Source organism: Cherax quadricarinatus, chromosome 44 (assembly GCF_038502225.1).
Source record: "Cherax quadricarinatus isolate ZL_2023a chromosome 44, ASM3850222v1, whole genome shotgun sequence".
Taxonomy (NCBI): domain Eukaryota; kingdom Metazoa; phylum Arthropoda; class Malacostraca; order Decapoda; family Parastacidae; genus Cherax; species Cherax quadricarinatus.
In genome coordinates this window covers 7,564,446-7,578,556 of record NC_091335.1, presented here as the reverse complement: position 1 = coordinate 7,578,556, position 14,111 = coordinate 7,564,446, and the positions used below count along the sequence as shown (strand labels likewise).

At 38.6% G+C, this 14,111-nt stretch overlaps 1 protein-coding gene across 4 annotated transcripts in view; it reads right to left on the bottom strand.

Annotated features, from left to right (window-relative positions):
• hiw (MYC binding protein highwire) overlaps nucleotides 1-14,111 on the bottom strand; it is a 300,830-nt gene that overhangs the window by 209,000 nt on the left and 77,719 nt on the right. For all 4 annotated transcript variants that reach the window (XM_053789308.2, XM_070094063.1, XM_070094064.1 and 1 more), the window contains 2 exons: nucleotides 11,563-11,695; nucleotides 9,867-10,007 (listed from right to left, as the gene is read on the bottom strand). In XM_053789308.2, the coding sequence (XP_053645283.1) occupies nucleotides 9,867-10,007; nucleotides 11,563-11,695 (274 nt within the window). The remainder of the gene's footprint in view (nucleotides 1-9,866; nucleotides 10,008-11,562; nucleotides 11,696-14,111) is intronic.

Sequence of the window (14,111 nt, the reverse complement as noted above, 5' to 3'; positions counted from 1 at the left end):
ACAAGCTTTGTCTAGTTTACATAAATACTAGATAATGTAATATTCATTCACTTTATTATTTTTTTTTTTCAACAAGTCGGCCGTCTCCCACCGAGGCAGGGTGACCCAAAAAAGAAAGAAAATCCCCAAAAAGAAAATACTTTCATCATCATTCAACACTTTCACCTCACTCACACATTATCACTGTTTTTGCAGAGATGCTCAGAATACAACAGTTTAGAAGCATATACGTATAAAGATACACAACATATCCCTCCAAACTGCCAATATCCCAAACCCCTCCTTTAAAGTGCAGGCATTGTACTTCCCATTTCCAGGACTCAAGTCCGACTATTCTATTGTGGGGTGTATTTATCATCTTTTTATGCTATGTATCGTGTTTATTATATGATTTTGAAAAAAATATCATGGATGGATTAATGAAAATGTGTATATTAACGTAATATACGACATTTAATGAGACTCGGTGAGTATTGTTATTATTATTATTATCATTTCTAATATGGCGTCACTTGTGCAAGTCGTCTGCTACCACATCTCACATTTATGTTTATTTATGCTACTGTGGGGTGTATTTATCTTATTTATATGTTATGCATCGTGTTTATTATATAATTTTGAAAAAATATCATAGATGGATTAATGAAAATGTGTATATTAACGTAATATACGACATTTAAATGAGACTCAATGATTATTATTATCATTACTAATATGACGTTTGGAGACATAAGACACTCTTACCAATTTTAATGTGTACCTGCACGCCAGCACAGTATGTAAGTTTATTTAGGTACAGGTATACATAAGTATAATTATCAGAGTATATATAAAATATGAAATAACTTTTAAAAACATTTGAAATTTTTGAGTTTCCAGACAAAATGGAGAGACTTAGTGCTTACTGAGCTCACGGAGAATGTAAACAAACTGGGTGGGGCATGGTGACTGTATTAGAAAGTCGGGTGGGGGGAGCCGTATAGTGAGTTTTGGTCATAATTTGAAATGACCGTATTAGCGGAACGCCGTAAAGTGAAACGCTGTAAAGCGGGGCCCTACTGTATATGAAAATAACCGGTTTCCCTGAATCCCTTCACTAAATATTACCCTGCTCACACTCCAACAGATCGTCAGGTCCCAAGTACCATTCGTCTCCATTCACTCCTATCTAACACGCTCACGCACGCTTGCCGGAAGTCCAAGCCCCTCGTCCACAAAACCTCCTTTACCCCCTCTCTCCAACCCTTTCGAGGACGACCCCTACCCCGCCTTCCTTCCCCTATAGATTTATATGCTTTCCATGTCATTCTACTTTGATCCATTCTCTCTAAATGACCAAACCACCTCAACAACCCTTCTTCTGCCCTCTGACTAATACTTTTATTAACTCACACCTTTTCCTAATTTCCACACTCCAAATTTATTATTAAGCTACCTAATTTAAGCTTTCTCTTATACAAAACTGAGGCTCAAGAAAAGTTGCCTTTACATACCATATCATTATACATATTACAAAATAGGATAACAGTTCTCTCAACTGAAGTATCCTTATTACATCCTTAATGAAGCCCTCTGTTTATATATAACAAAACTTGGAACATATTAGCACAATTTACAGCTAGTTACAACAAACTGAAATGTCACCCTTATTGTGATGTTATGAGTGAATAATGTAGCAGGATTAGCATGAGTGCCATGTGTCATGAGATATTATGAATGATGCAGTGGTGTGAAGTACATAAAAATGCTTTGCAGAACAAGGGGCTTTCCATAGAAATAATTGTTAAGTGCTCAACCCATGTGGGTCATTCAGCGCAAGACGTGGTGGAAGCTCAATCCTCCATCTGATAAGTGCGAGACAGACGTTCTTCCTATTTGTACTCATCTATTTATAAGGGGCTTTCTATAAAGTAGTAATATATGTCATTTACCCTAGGTAGTAGGTTGGTAAACAGCAACCACCCAGGGAGGTACTACCATCCTGCCAAGTGAGTGTACAACGAAAACCTGTAATTGTTTTACATGATGGTAGGATTGCTGGTGTCTTGTCTGTCTCATAAACATGCAAGATTTCAGGTATGTCTTGCTACTTCTACTTGCACTTAGGTCACACTACACATACATATTTTATTTTTATTTTTTTTATTATCACACTGGCTGATTCCCACCAAGGCAGGGTGGCCCGAAAAAGAAAAACTTTCACCATCATTCACTCCATCACTGTCTTGCCAGAAGGGTGCTTTACACTACAGTTTTTAAACTGCAACATTAACACCCCTCCTTCAGAGTGCAGGCACTGTACTTCCCATCTCCAGGACTCAAGTCCGGCCTGCTGGTTTCCCTGAACCCCTTCATAAATGTTACTTTGCTCACACTCCAACAGCACGTCAAGTATTAAAAATCATTTGTCTCCATTCACTCCTATCAAACACGCTCACGCATGCCTGCTGGAAGTCCAAGCCCCTCGCACACAAAACCTCCTTTACCCCCTCCCTCCAACCTTTCCTAGGCCGACCCCTACCCCGTCTTCCTTCCACTACAGACTGATACATTCTTGAAGTCACTCTGTTTCGCTCCATTCTCTCTACATGTACGAACCACCTCAACAACCCTTCCTCAGCCCTCGGGGCAACAGTTTTGGTAATCCATACACATACATGTACAAGCATATATATACACAACCCTCTGGGTATTCTTCTATTTTCTTTCTAGTTCTTGTCCTTGTTTATTTCCTCTTATCTCCATGGGGAAGTGGAACAGAATTCTTCCTCCGTAAGCCGTGCGTGTTGTAAGAGGCGACTAAAATGCCGGGAGCAAGGGGCTAGTAACCCCTTCTCCCGTATAAATTACTAAATTTAAAAGAGAAACTTTCGTTTTTCTTTTTGGGCCACCCTGCCTTGGTGGGATACAGCCGGTGTGTTGAAAGAAAGAAAGATATGTCATTTACCCTAATTATATAATACAGTGGACCCCCGGTTAACGATATTTTTTCATTCCAGAAGTATGTTCAGGTGCCAGTACTGACTGAATTTGTTCCCATATGGAATATTGTGAAGTAGCTTAGTCCATTTCATACCCCCAAACATACACGTACAAACGCACTTACATAATTGGTTGTATTGGGAGGTGATCGTTAAGCGGGGGTCCACTGTATACTGGAGGGATATATTGCAAGGGGCTTGGACTTCCAGCAGGCGTGCATGAGTGTGTTAGATAGGAGTGAATGGAGACGAATGGTATTTGGGACCTGGCGATCTGTTGGAGTGTGAGCAGGGTAATATTTAGTGAAGGGATTCAGGGAAAACGGTTATTTTTATATAGCCGGACTTGAGTCCTGGAAATGAGAAGTACAATGCCTGCACTCTAAAGGAGGGGTTTCGGGATATTAGCAGTTTGGAGGGATATGTTGTGTATCTTTATACGTATATGCTTCTAAACTGTTGTGTTGTGAGCACCTCTGCAAAAAACAGTGATTATATATGAGTGAGGTGAAAGTGTTGAATGATGATCAAAGTATTTTCTTTTTTGGGGATTTTCTTTCTTTTTGGGTCACCCTGCCTCGGTGGGAGACGGCTGACTTGTTGAAAAAAAAAAAAATCTACTTCATAGAAATAAAGTTTCTTTATTTGTTTAAAAGTAATCAGCTGAAGTACATTTAAGTAACTAAAGTACCTATAAGAAATCCATTGCAGAAATGCTTTTTACAGTAATATCAAGAGTCTCATATTAAAATTAACCCTTAAATGGTCCAAATATATATATACGTTCACTCGCTCAGCGCCCCAAATATTTTTGAAAAAAAAAAAAAAAAAAAAAAATTATATAGAAAAAAAGAGCACATTTTTTTTAAGTGTTTTAGCATAAAAAAAAAATTTAGGGTCAGTACTTACCGAGGTATGAGGCCGCGAAGTTGGCACTTGGCGATCACCTGACGGCAACATGGAGAACTGCTGCTTGCAGAAATTCAACATATTTACTGTTTTCTTCCATTTTTTTTTTCATTTTCTTGGTTTTCATGATATGATAATTATGTTTCATAGTAAGTCATCTGATATCAATGCCAAGTTTTGTTTATACACCAATATTACATACGAAATTTTTATCACATTGTCATAAACACACATGTACACACTGACAGGTGATTTTGCACACCTGGCTGAATCACACACAATTTTTTTTTCAACAAGTTGGCCATCTCCCACCAAGGCAGGGTGACCCAAAAAAGAAAGAAAATCCCCAAAAAGAAAATGCTTTCATCATCATTCAACACTTTCACCACACTCACACATAATCACTGTTTTTGCAGAGGTGCGCAGAATACAACAGTTTAGAAGCATATACATGTACGTATAAAGATACACAACATATTCCTCCAAACTGCCAATATCCCAAACCCCTCCTTTAAAGTGCAGGCATTGTACTTCCCATTTCCAGGACTCAAGTCTGACTATATGAAAATAACCGGTTTCCTTGAATCCCTTCACTAAATATTACCCTGCTCACACTCCAACAGATCGTCAGGTCCCAAGTACCATTCGTCTCCATTCACTCCTATCTAACACGCTCATGCACGCTTGCTGGAAGTCCAAGCCCCTTGCCCACAAAACCTCCTTTACCCCCTCTCTCCAACCCTTTCGAGGACGACCCCTACCTCGCCTTCCTTCCCCTATAGATTTATATGCTTTCCATGTCATTCTACTTTGATCCATTCTCTGTAAATGACCAAACCACCTCAACAACCCCTCTTCTGCCCTCTGACTAATACTTTTATTAACTCCACACCTTTACCTAATTTCCACACTCCGAATTTTCTGCATAATATTTACACCACACATTGCCCTTAGACAGGACATCTCCACTGCCTCCAACCGTCTCCTCGCTGCTGCATTTACCACCCAAGCTTCACACCCATATAAGAGTGTTGGTACTACTATACTTTCATACATTCCCTTCTTTGCCTCCATATATAACGTTTTTTGACTCCACATATACCTCAATGCACCACTCACCTTTTTTCCCTCATCAATTCTATGATTAACCTCATCCTTCATAAATCCATCCGCCGACACGTCAACTCCCAAGTATCTGAAAACATTCACTTCTTCCATACTCCTCCTCCCCAATTTGATATCCAATTTTTCATTATCTAAATCATTTGATACCCTCATCACCTGACTCTTTTCTATGCTCACTTTCAACTTTCTACCTTTACACACATTCCCAAACTCATCCACTAACCTTTGCAATTTTTCTTTAGAATCTCCCATAAGCACAGTATCATCAGCAAAAAGTAACTGTTAATTCCCATTTTGAATTTGATTCCCCATAATTTAATCCCACCCCTCTCCCAAACACCCTAGCATTTACTTCTTTTACAACCCCATCTATAAATATATTAAACAACCATGGTGACATTACACATCCCTGTCTAAGACCTACTTTTACCGGGAAGTAGTCTCCCTCTCTTCTACACACCCTAACCTGAGCCTCACTATCCTCATAAAAACTCTTTACAGCATTTAATAACTTACCACCTATCCCATATACTTTCAACATCTGCCACATTGCTCCTCTATCCACTCTATCATATGCCTTTTCTAAATCCATAAATGCAATAAAAACTTCCCTACCTTTATCTAAATACTGTTCACATATATGCTTCAATGTAAACACTTGATCTACACATCCCCTACCCACTCTGAAACCTCCCTGCTCATCCGCAATCCTACATTCTGTCTTACCTCTAATTCTTTCAATTATAACCCTACCATACACTTTTCCTGGTATACTCAAACTTATTCCTCTATAATTTTTACAATCTCTTTTGTCCCCTTTCCCTTTATATAAAGGGACTATACATGCTCTCTGCCAATCCCTAGGTACCTTCCCCTCTTTCATACATTTATTAAATAAAAGTACCAACCACTCCAACACTATATCCCCCCTTGCTTTTAACATTTCTGTCATGATCCCATCAGTTCCAGCTGCTTTACCCCCTTTCATTCTACGTAATGCCTCACGTACCTCCCCCACATTTACATTCTGCTCTTCTTCACTCCTAAAAGATGGTATATCTCCCTGACAAGTGCATGAAATTACCACCCCCCTTTCTTCCTCAACATTTAAAAGTTCCTCAAAATATTCTCGCCATCTACCTAATACCTCCCTCTCCCCATCTACTAACTCCCCTACTCTGTTTTTAACTGACAAATCCATACTCTCCCTAGGCTTTCTTAACTTGTTTAACTCACTCCAAAATTTTTTCTTATTTTCATTAAAATTTCTTGACAGTGCCTCTCCCACTCTATCATCTGCTCTCCTTTTGCACTCTCTCAGCACTCTCTTCACCTTTCTTTTACTGTCCATATACTTCTGCTTTGTAAAAACCTCTCATAAGCTAACTTTTTCTCTTTTATCACACCCTTTACTTCATCATTCCACCAATCACTCCTCTTTCCACCTGCCCCCACCCTCCTATAACCACAAACTTCTGCCCCACATCCTAATACTGCATTTTTAAAACTATTCCAACCCTCTTCATCCCCCCAACTACTCATCTTTGCACTAGCCCACCTTTCTGCCAACAGTTGCTTATATCTCCCCCAAACTTCCTCCTCCCTTAGTTTATACACTTTCACCTCCCTCTTACTTGTTGTTGCCACCTTCCTCTTTTCTCATCTACCTTTTACTCTAACTGTAGCTACAACTAAATAATGATCCGATATATCGGTTGCCCCTCTATAAACATGTACATCCTGGAGCCTACCCATCAACCTTTTATCCACCAATACATAATCTAACAAACTACTTTCATTACGTGCTACATCATACCTTGTATATTTATTTATCCTCTTTTTCATAAAATATGTATTACTTATTACCAAATCTCTTTCTACACATAGCTCAATTAAAGTTTCCCCATTTACATTTACCCCTGGCACCCCAAATTTACCTACTACTCCCTCCATAACATTTTTACCCACTTTAGCATTGAAATCCCCAACTACCATTACTCTCACACTTGATTCAAAACTCCCCATGCATTCACTCAACATTTCCCAAAATCTCTCTCTCTCCTCTACACTTCTTTCTTCTCCAGGTGCATACACGCTTACTATAACCCACTTTTCACATACAATCTTTATTTTACTCCACATAATCCTTGAATAAATACATTTATAGTCCCTCTTTTCCTGCCATAGCTTATCCTTCAACATTATTGCTACACATTATTATCTACAACTATATACAAGTATTTACATGTCCCACTTATGTTTCTAGAACTCCACAATTGTATGATACTCCATGAAGCATGGATTCATACAGAGTGCCACCCCACACTGGTGACACATGAATCATGTGTCCTTCTGCTGTTGGGGTCGTTTTTTGGTGGTAGCACACACAATACACTTTTTCTGGGCATTCTTCTTCTTTTGGGTAGGTGGTATTGGTACCAGATAGTGACAGTTAGGAGTGATTCGGTCTGGCACTTCCCCCACTGGCTGTGGTTGGGGGACAGGTTGTGGTGTGACAGGTTGCTGCTGAGGGGAAGGTACAGGTGTGGTACCATACTTTCTTGCTATCTGTTTGACGAGATTCAGAGAGAAATCTGCAAAACATTGTCGTTTTCCAGTCTTTACTTCGTACATACTGAATGCATTGAGCACTGCAATGTCTACAAGGTGAAAAAACAGTTTTATATACCACTTGCGACTCCTACGCACACAGTCAACAAACCCTATCATCATGTCACACTTGTCAACTAGTCGCATGTTGTTCGTATCATCCACGACAGCAAGTGGCTTCACAATAGGTTCATTGTTGAACTTGCTCAGTCTGTCTGTTTGTACCATCTCGTTTCTGTGGATGGTTGATAGCAATGTCACATCTCGTTTGTTATGCCACGTCAGTGCCATGATGTCATTAGCATGAAACTCTTGCACTTCACCTTCAACACTGCCTCCAGTGAACCTTGGCATATGTTTCCTATTCCTTCTCACTGTTCCACATATATCAGTATTGTTCACACATAGGAAATCAGCAAGCATAGGGCTTGTATACCAGTTGTCTGTGTACAATGTATGGCCCTTGCCAAGGTATGGTTCCATCATCCTGCGAACATCACCGGAAATGCCCAACATCCTTCTGTCATCATCGAGTGCGTTTTTCCCTGTGTATACCATTACATCCAACACTCTCACAGTTACACATAACAAAAAGTTTTATACCAAAGTGATTACGTTTGCTCGATATATATTGCTTGAATGACAGGCGTCCCTTGAACAGAATCAAGGACTCATCAACAACAATGTTCTTGAAGGGATAAAAGTATACACTGAATTTCTGCTTCAAATACATAAACACTTCCCGGATTTTGTATAGAAGGTCATTTCTGTCTGGCGTATTTCTGTCTGCGAAGTGCAACATTCGTAGCAACAGAGTGAATCTGTTGCAGGGAAGGAGGTCACGGAAAACTGGAGTACTGATGAAGTGGTCTGTAGATCAGTAATTACGTATATTGTTCTTATAGATATGTGGCATAAGCATGACAGTGGCAAGGAATAAATACATTTCAGCCACTGTTGTGTCTTTCCACCTGTGCAGCCGTGATGATTCTCCAACCTCTGTTGTGTTGTTCATGACATATTGGTAATAAATGTTTGTCTGAGTCACTGTCAAGTTCATTGTAGGCTCGTCAAAGTACAACTGGAAATAGCCTAACTCCGTAGACTCATTCGTTATGGGACATTCTGGCTGGATACCACTTCCACTAGCATCAAAATCACAAGGCTGTGGCACGAATATACTTTGTGTCCAGTTCCACTCACGATCACATGGTGCAGGGTGGACCTGTGACATGAGGCAAGGGGGGGGGGCAGGAGGAGGAGGGAGAGGAGTGTAGGCAGCACATGGTTGAGGGGGTGCCGGGCAGTCCTTTGTCTGTCCACCCACTGCGCCATGTGGTCCAGGCACCATGCCACCCACCACTACTTCCTCCATCCCCGCATACTCCCCTTCGTGATCACTTTCACTATCAGTGACCGGGGTTTTGGATCGTGACCTGCCACGACCCTTGGGGATTGCATATGGCACACTGCCTGAACATAGATAACGACGCCTAAAAGTACGTTTCACTGGTGAATAATGAACGTCACTATCACTAGACGAATCCTCAATTGGCATAAAATCAATCTCATCATCACTTGCATCACTTTCACTATCACTACTAAAACACCGGGAAAATGATAGTTTCCTCTTGCGAAGTTGCCTATGGGTAACACTTGCCACTCCAGAGGTGCTTGGCCCAGGGTCTTCTGTGGCCACACTGGCCACCCCAGAAGTGCTTGGCCTAGGGTCTGATGTGGCCACACTGGCTACCCCAGAGGTGCTTGGCCCTAGGACAGGTGTCGCTACCCCAGAGGTGATGGGCTGGAGGTCATCTGGGTTATAGTCGATATTTTCACTAATTCCTTGAATATTACTGGCCCCATTGGTGTCAAATCCACTAAACTCACGATCTCTATCACTTTCCTCGAATAGTAGAGTGTTAATACGACGAGGCGTGAGTGAATCACGAGGATGTGCCATGATGTTGACCCAGGATGGAGCTGAATGTAACTGGTCCTACCATGTGGTACCCAGGCGTCCCAGATTTTTTGTATACTGCGCACACTGAGTGCGCACACCCATTCTCTCATGTCTAGGTGACTCAGGCCTATCGCGCTAATTTTGAATGAATGAAAAATAAAACGTATATATACGTTTGGGGCGCTACGCGCGTGAATGTATATATACGTTTGGACCGTTTAAGGGTTAAGATAATAAAATGAAACATTTTTAAATAAATATATGAAATTTTTAAATACCTCTTCCATTACGCATTTTGCCTTTGCGTGAAGGATAGAGAGAAGGTATTGGGTCAGACAGCATCTGACGAAGGAGTCCACGTACATCTGCAACACTCTCTGCAAGGCAGCCTTTTTCACCATTACTCCTTAATGTTCGCACTGAAAAGTTGCACAACCCTTAATTATATGCACTTGTTAATTCTGAGTAGAGGAATTTTCAAGCTAAAGATTATAGTGAGGAAAACAAAAGTACCAAGTCTATAATAATGTTAAAATAGTGCTAAGATAATTTGGAACCAGGAGAGAAAGTATTAACACACAGAAGGAAGTTATCAAGAAGCAAAACACTGTACTGTATAGAAACAGCAGTTTGTTTATATCAACAGTAACATAGAAGTCGGTTAATGCTCTATCTGGAATATTTACAAGACTATATCCCATAGGTCCAAAAAATAGGGTTTCACTGTCCAAAGTAATTTAGAAGCATATATAATGAGAAGGTAATATGAGATTTAATAGGTAGAACAGAATTCGATGCTTATGACACAACAGTGAATCTAATAACAAATTGTAAGTGCAATCAAAGAAGCCCAAGGTATTGATGAAATAAGTTTTTCATGCTTTATCAATCAAGATTGCAACAATTTTTTCTTTTTTTAACGTGTCAGCCATTTCCCACTAAGGCAGGGTAAAAATGGCAAAGCTGATGCTTCAGCATGCAAGATATAAAGACTTCAGAGGCAAGGATGCAGCTAAATTACCTGAAACATGGAAAAAGAATTAATGAGCCGAAATTGAAGAAGACTTAAAAAATAAGCCAGGAAAATTAGCAAAATCTTTGTAATGTTTTATAGACAAAAAATGACACGACAAAGTGTTATGTATCATGATGCAATAAATAAAAAATACATAATAACAGAATAAAATTTAAAAAAAAAAGCAGGTGATAAAATAAAAATTCTTCAAAAAGAGGATAAATGAGAGCTATGTGACTGTGGCCAAGCACAGTATAGAAACAAAATAGTAGGAAGAAAGGGCATAAGAAAGGACCACCACAGCAAAAAGAAATAAATAAAAAAGGGCATTGTAAGTGCTTTAACCAATACTTGCAATGCCCTTATATAATATATAAAAATTTAAAATGGATAAACAAGAAGAAAGGCAAATCAGTAGGCTCACAGTCTCAAAGGTCTATGAACATATAAAACTGAAAATACTCCTCAAATCATCAACGGTTCAAACTCCAGACTTCTAAGCCATGTCAGGTACTATGAGCTGCAACAACTGATGCTACTCAGTAGGATTACAAAGTATAAAGAAGGCTTTAGATTGAAGGACGTCCTGTACTGTAACAGATTACAGGAATGAGCTCCTAGTTAAGAAGCAATGCCACCTGCTGAATGCTAAGGCAAAGGGTCTGTCTCAGTGCTAAGTACTCACATAAAAGTTTTAGCACCTTATTTCACTATTTGTTGGTTACTTGGGTGTGATATATGAGCAGTAACAGGACATGGGTTTAATCAAAGCAAAACAGACTACTTTCTTAAACTTGTTCCTCAGTTAATTATTTATAAAAACTATCATCCATACACACATAATTCTGGCAATTAACCTGAATTATAGTAGTCACTGTTAACATACATCCTGAGTTCTGGCAACTAATCTGAATTGCAGAAGACATCATTAATATATACCCTGAGTTCTGGCAACTAACCTGAATTGGGGTAGACCTCATTAATATATATTCTCAGAAGACGCAAACAAGCACAACAAATGTAAACGAGGCGTTGAAGATCCAACATGGCTACTGTTGGACTTGCTCCAGTGCTTCCTACATGACTCACTTGCTGAAATTATATAACCTGTTAACACTGTACAGCTTTACTTAGTATCAGAAAAAATGCACCCTATAAGCATTAATAATAGAATAAATACAATAAACAAGTACTGTATAGACAAAAACATGAATAAGTTGTCAACAAAAAGGTTTCCATGTAAGAATGGCTGTTCCTCAAACTATACAGTAGAGTATCTATCCATTTCTCTACACAAATAATACAGGTAGAATAGATGCAAGATATTTTGTTTTACAGAAACATCGACTGAGGGTAAGAGGAAAAAATGTAAATAATGCGGTTCCACAAGGATCAGTACTGGAATATACATGTTTATAATTTACATGAACAGTACTGTATTATTCTCTGGTTCTGAAGAACCACTTAGGAATCCTCACACCAGTACATCCACATACAAACAGAACCCTTTGCTAAACTGAAGGTGAGAACTCAAAGAGCAGAAACACCAAGACAAAAACTCATATAACCTGTATAGCTGGGCAAATTAAAAGCCAAACTGCACTAAAGACATGTTTGGCACAGATGCACTGCAGATAATGATCATTGCAAATAAGTAAGGGTTGGCTGAGCATATAATTTTTTTTTTATGCAATATCTCTGAAGCATTTATCATGACATGTACTTAACACTTTCAGGGTCCAAGGCCCAAATCTGGAGTCACACACCAGTGTCCAAGAATTTAAAAAAAAAAATTTGTTATTTTTTCTTATGAAATCGTAGAGAATCTTTTTGTGAAGGTAATAAAACAAAAAGTACGAAATTTGGTGGAAAATTGACGAAATTATGCTCTCGCGAATTTTGATGTGTCAGCGATATTTACGAATCGGCGATTTTGCCGACTTTGACTCCCATTTTAGGCCAATTACATTATTCCAATCAACCAAATTCTTAGCTATTTCACTAGTATTACTTCTATTCTATCGATTGAGCACAAGAAATCGCCAAGTCAACTGTTTTAACTACAAAATAAAGTGATCGGAAATTGTTAATTTGGCCAATTTAACACAAAGTTCAAAATATTCCAATTTCAAAATAGGGTCCAGAATGAACAATGTAGGCATTCCTGGCACTAAACTAACATTTCCTCTGTTCATTAGTTATGTTTTGAGGCTTTACAAATAAATTCCATTTTGATTTTTTATTCACATAATGAATTTTTATTCACACCAAAAAATAGAAGATTTACTGTTATGCAATACTGTAATAATTGTATAAATATCATCACCATATTTGTGAATGTATATTAGACCCACCAGCTGACGTGTATTAGACGTGTGAGGTCGTTTGTTTACTCTTGAATATCGGCAAAAATTTAACATTTCCGCTACTTTGAGCTCAGTTTCAAGCCATTTCCAATGCTAAAACCAATCAAAATCATCTCTATTTCTGTAATATGTCTTCCATTCTATCAAATGAGACCAAGAAATCGCAAATACAACTATAAAAAACATACGAAAAAACACTGCAAAGTTGCTGTTTTAATCGAAAAATCATGATTTCATTTTTTTTCTCTCATTATACACAGTGTGCTGCAGGATCTGTTTTATGTGGTGCACACATACCACATAGATGTATTCTCTCATATCTAGGCCCAAATGTACCACTCACAGTTTATCAGAGTGAGCTGAGCTCATGGCGTAGATCTACGGTTTGGACCCTGAACGTAAAGCCGTATATCTATGGGACGGACCCTGAAAGGGTTAATGTAGCAATTATTTCAATTTAATTTTCAGAAGAAACTAAATTTTTTTCAGGTTAGAGCTAGTGGCTGCTAACCCAAGATTTTAATATACAATCTATATTATTTATGGGTGTTTTACCCTTATAAACTCACATGATATGGCATTTATGTTTAATTTAATTATTAATTTAGTATTCAACTTGTTAAGTTGATCTAAATTTTCTTGTAAGGATTTAGTAATTTTTATTTGTTCATTGAGTTAGGAAGATTAAGTGTACATCTTTTGTATTTTTTCCATATGCATTTCTGTTATTTATGTAGGAAGATCAGAGTGCATATTCTTGCTTCATAGACCATCTAGTTAACACACAAATCTGCATTGGATGAATGGTGAAAATGACTAATCTTCCTTACTCCTTAAGAAAGGAGCAATCATAAAACATTTTTTATTATTAACACACTGGCCGATTCCCACCAAGGCAGGGTGGCCCGAAAAAGAAAAACTTTCACCATCATTCACTCCATCACTGTCTTGCCAGAAGGGTGCTTTACACTACAGTTTTTAAACTGCACCCTTCTGGCAAGACAGTGATGGAGTGAATGATGGTTTAAGTTTTTCTTTTTCGGGCCACCCTGCCTTGGTGGGAATCGCCCAGTGTGTTAATAATAAAAAAACATTTATGTAACTAATTTATCATATACGTATACTACTGTTCCTATTTCATG